At 51.3% G+C, this 3,730-nt stretch overlaps 1 protein-coding gene across 6 annotated transcripts in view; it reads right to left on the bottom strand.

Annotated features, from left to right (window-relative positions):
* Positions 1 to 2,793: 2,793 nt before the first annotated feature.
* GSN (gelsolin) overlaps positions 2,794 to 3,730 on the bottom strand; it is a 52,085-nt gene continuing 51,148 nt past the window's right edge. For all 6 annotated transcript variants that reach the window (XM_057313731.1, XM_057313732.1, XM_026513888.4 and 3 more), the window contains 2 exons: positions 3,611 to 3,671; positions 2,794 to 3,181 (listed from right to left, as the gene is read on the bottom strand). In XM_057313731.1, coding sequence (XP_057169714.1) covers positions 3,012 to 3,181; positions 3,611 to 3,671 — 231 coding nt within the window. In that variant the 3' untranslated portion in view covers positions 2,794 to 3,011. The remainder of the gene's footprint in view (positions 3,182 to 3,610; positions 3,672 to 3,730) is intronic.

Below are 3,730 nucleotides of genomic sequence, written 5' to 3'. Positions count from 1 at the left end.
TTTTCTTGGGTGAGAGTCTGTTTCTGCCTGCATTTAGTGTCTGTGGATTTCGTTTTTCAGAGGTGGCGTGTGAGATCCTCCCATCAGTCCTGGGCTGGCTACATTGGCTTCTTCATGTGCTCTTTGTGGGCCAAAAAAAGGAGAGCTTACAATTGTCCATCTGTCATCTTTCTTGTCTATACTCCCTCTGGTGCACCTGCCCACTTATTTTCCCTGGGGAGTTGGAGATCCTCAGACACCCTGAACCCGTCGCTAGTTTAATTTCTCTTTGCTTTAATCCAAACAGGACAGGAACTCCCTTCTGTCACCCATTGGTCTATCATATCTGCAATGCCTTGCACACTGCCCGGCCCCAAGTACACGACCAATACCTACAGACCAGCCCAAGGTCGGACACAGGATCCGAGCCCAGGCCAGCCTCTTCGGCGCCTGTCATGGTACATCACGATGACATCCACATTGTAGATGACAAAACACAAGGTCACTTTTTTGAGGGGAAAAGTTGTTAAGAAGAGAAACTATGTGGTTGATATGATACTGTTCTCAATTCACTATTTTGCCTTCGAGAGAGAAACACGAAGTCCAAGCGACTCTGTTGCCTCCACGACTTCCTTTTTCCGAGCACTGTGGAGCTCTGTCAAAGACCACAGCCACCAATAAACTGAAATTGGCCAATAAACTACCTTGAATGGCAGTAGAGGAAATGAATTCGGGGGCAGGTCTCCTTGCAAATTGTCCTCCCACAAGTTTCCAGGATGTGAGCTGGCTTGCCTAGACAGGCCTCCACCTGCCTCTTAGGGAAGGTTCTAGAAGCTCCAGGTGAAAATGCTTTTGTTCCAGAACTCCGCATTTGTCAAGTTGATTACTTTCACTGTGAAAGTAACCCTTTGGGGTGAGGCAGGAGTTACAAGATCAGGTCCGAATCCCTGAGCGTGACAGTTGAGGTTCCCCTGGATCCCACCCACCTCTCAGATGTGAGGCCTAGCACCCCACCCCCACCCCCACCCCGGCCTTACAGGCTGTTGTCTGTCCCTGAGCATGACATCCTCCCTCATCACTCCCTCTGTACTTGCTGCACAGTCTGCCTGAGAGGACTTGACCCCCCCCCACCCCCTCCATGTCTCACCTGGAAAATTCCTTCTCCACTCCCCTTGTCACCTCTGAGATGAATCAGAATCTCCAGAGGTAGGGCCCCTGGGGCATCTATGCTTTTAAAAAGCTCCCTGGGCAATCTGAGTGAGCAGCAGCTCTGAAATGGCAGTGTAAACACACACACACCCCCTTCCTACCATATAAACCTTCATGCTGGCCTTGGTGCCACAGTTCCAGGAATGGGAGTCTCACTCTGTAACAGGTGGGGATTGGAAGGAGCAGGGGGCAGAGAAGAAAATGGGAGAGAATGTGGGGAGAAGAGACCACAAGGATAGAGGGAGGAAAAGGGATCTGTTCTACAGCAGTTCTGTGCCCTGGTTTGGAACATCCATGGAGAAAACGTCTAGAAGAAACTCATGGAAAAGTCTAAGAAGGACTCTGTGACACCCCGAGCGGGAGCAGAGATTCAGGGCTGGGGGGACAAAGCAGGGCACAGAGGAAGTCCCTCTCCCACAGCTCGGGGAGCCTTCAGGGCACCTTCTGTGACGGTAACTTCAGTAGCAGAGATTTCTCCCAACAGGCCTGGGGCAGCAGAATGACTCACGAAGGCAGCGGAAGCCAGGAAGGTGTAGGCAGATCAGTCACAGGATAAGAAGGCTGTGGGAATGCACCTTGCCCAGACTTACAGGCAGCGAATGCAAATGGCTAAGGGCCCTGCTTGGAGCTCTGTCCCCAAAGGTGCCCCAAAGCCACGCCTCCCGAGGGCTGAATGCAGTGGGGAGGTAAGACACCACAGCGGCTCCTGGGGGGAGTGCAGCTCCTTCGCTGGCTGATGGGTCCGGGGCTCAGGAACACTTTGAGTCAAACAGATATTTGCACCCCTGTGTCCACAGTGGGCTCATTCACAGTAGTCAGAACGTGGACATGACGAGAGTGCCCACCGACGGATGAATGGATAAACCAAATGTGGTGTATACACACAAGGGAATAGTGTTCAGCCACAAAAAGGGATTAAATTGTGATATTTGCTACAAAATATATGAATCTTGGAAACATTGTGCTAAGTGAAACAAGCCAGACACAGAGGACAAATCTTGTATAGGAAAAGGCAAATTCACGGAGACAGAAAGTCGACTAAAGGTTACCAGGAGCAGAGAGGAGACAGGAACGGGGGTTACTGTGTAATGGGCACCCCATGTATGTTGGGGATATGAAAAAGGTTTGGGTATAGATCGTGGTGATGACCTCATAATACTGTAAACTTATTTAATGCCACTGAATGCCACTTAACAGATGGTCAAAATGAATATTGTATGTAGTTTACCACAATAAAAAAATAGCAAAAATGGAACCATACGATTAAAAAAAGTTTTTCTTTTCTTAGGGGGAGTTGTTTTGGGTCGTTTGGTTTTTTGGTTTTGGTTTTGTTTTTTTTTTCCTTTCGCTCAAGCATTCCCTGACCAGCTCTGCCAGACTTTCTTGGACCGCGTAGCCATCTGGGATGGCTCCCCTCCTGATTCCCTTCCACCCAGTCAATTCCCCCAGAGACATCTCTATGCTCCTTCCGCCTCAGCCTGGCATCAGCTTCTCGAAGGTCCAGGATTCACACCTAGCGTGAATGATCTCATCCTCCCACCGACGAGGCCCCTCCCTGGGACCCCCAGAAGAATCACCAAGACATATGGAGCCACGGCAGGCTCACACACTTCCAAAAGCTTTTATTAAATTCAATTTTCCAAAAGCTCAGATACTTGAGACAATTTCGCAAGGACCCTGAATTTTCACGTGGCTGTTTTTGGCTACAGTAGGTAAAAACACACTCACACACACCAGAGTGGCCCTGCTCGCTCTAAGATCTCTGATGACAGGTGGACTGTTAGAAAAGGCACTGACCAGGAAGGGGTGGGGCCTGTCTGTCCTCAGGCCGCCAGTTCAGCCATGGCCCTGTCCAAGGGGTCCACAGACCAGTAATTGTCATCCCAGCCAAGGAACCAGCCCACGAAGGAGGGAGGCTCAAAGCCTTGCTTCACGACGGTGATGGGGGTCCGCCTGTCGCGATTAGCTGGGTCCGTCTCGATGTAACGCTTAGCTGTAGATAGACACGTACAGGAAAAGGAAACCCCAGAAATCCTTAGTGCCTCCTTCACCAGGGAGAGGTGCTTCAGGGCAGGGACTGCCTACAATGGCTTCTGGTCTTACCGTCTCCAATGCCCAGTCCCTGCACTAGACACCCCCATCCCTTAAGGGCAATGACCCCACATGGCTCCTCCACCACCCTGCCCGAGCGCACCGGAAGGGACAGGGGTCACAGTTCAACTTCCTCCTTCCCGAAGTTTATATCATTTCTCATTCTTGCCCTCCCCTATTGGGAGATAGTAAAGGACCAGCTTGAGGGTTCCAGCTCCCAAATCGGATCCGGTCAGCTACCAGGGATCGGGTCAGGAACCCCCAGCCCCACGCGGGAGGCTGTTCCCACCACACCACAGGACACAGACCCACAGGTACACTTGGTCCTCACCAGAGCTCAACGCTTCTGTCTTCTCCTCTTCTTGAGAATCCTTTCCAACCCAGACAAAGACCTGGAGCGAGATGTGAAACCAGATGGGTGTGAGGGTCCCGGCCACAGGGGGAGGGTCCA

The sequence above is a fragment of the Ursus arctos genome, unplaced genomic scaffold, assembly GCF_023065955.2.
Source record: "Ursus arctos isolate Adak ecotype North America unplaced genomic scaffold, UrsArc2.0 scaffold_18, whole genome shotgun sequence".
Classification (NCBI taxonomy): domain Eukaryota; kingdom Metazoa; phylum Chordata; class Mammalia; order Carnivora; family Ursidae; genus Ursus; species Ursus arctos.
Note: the sequence above shows the minus strand (reverse complement) of the source record. Positions and strands in the feature narration are given on the sequence as shown.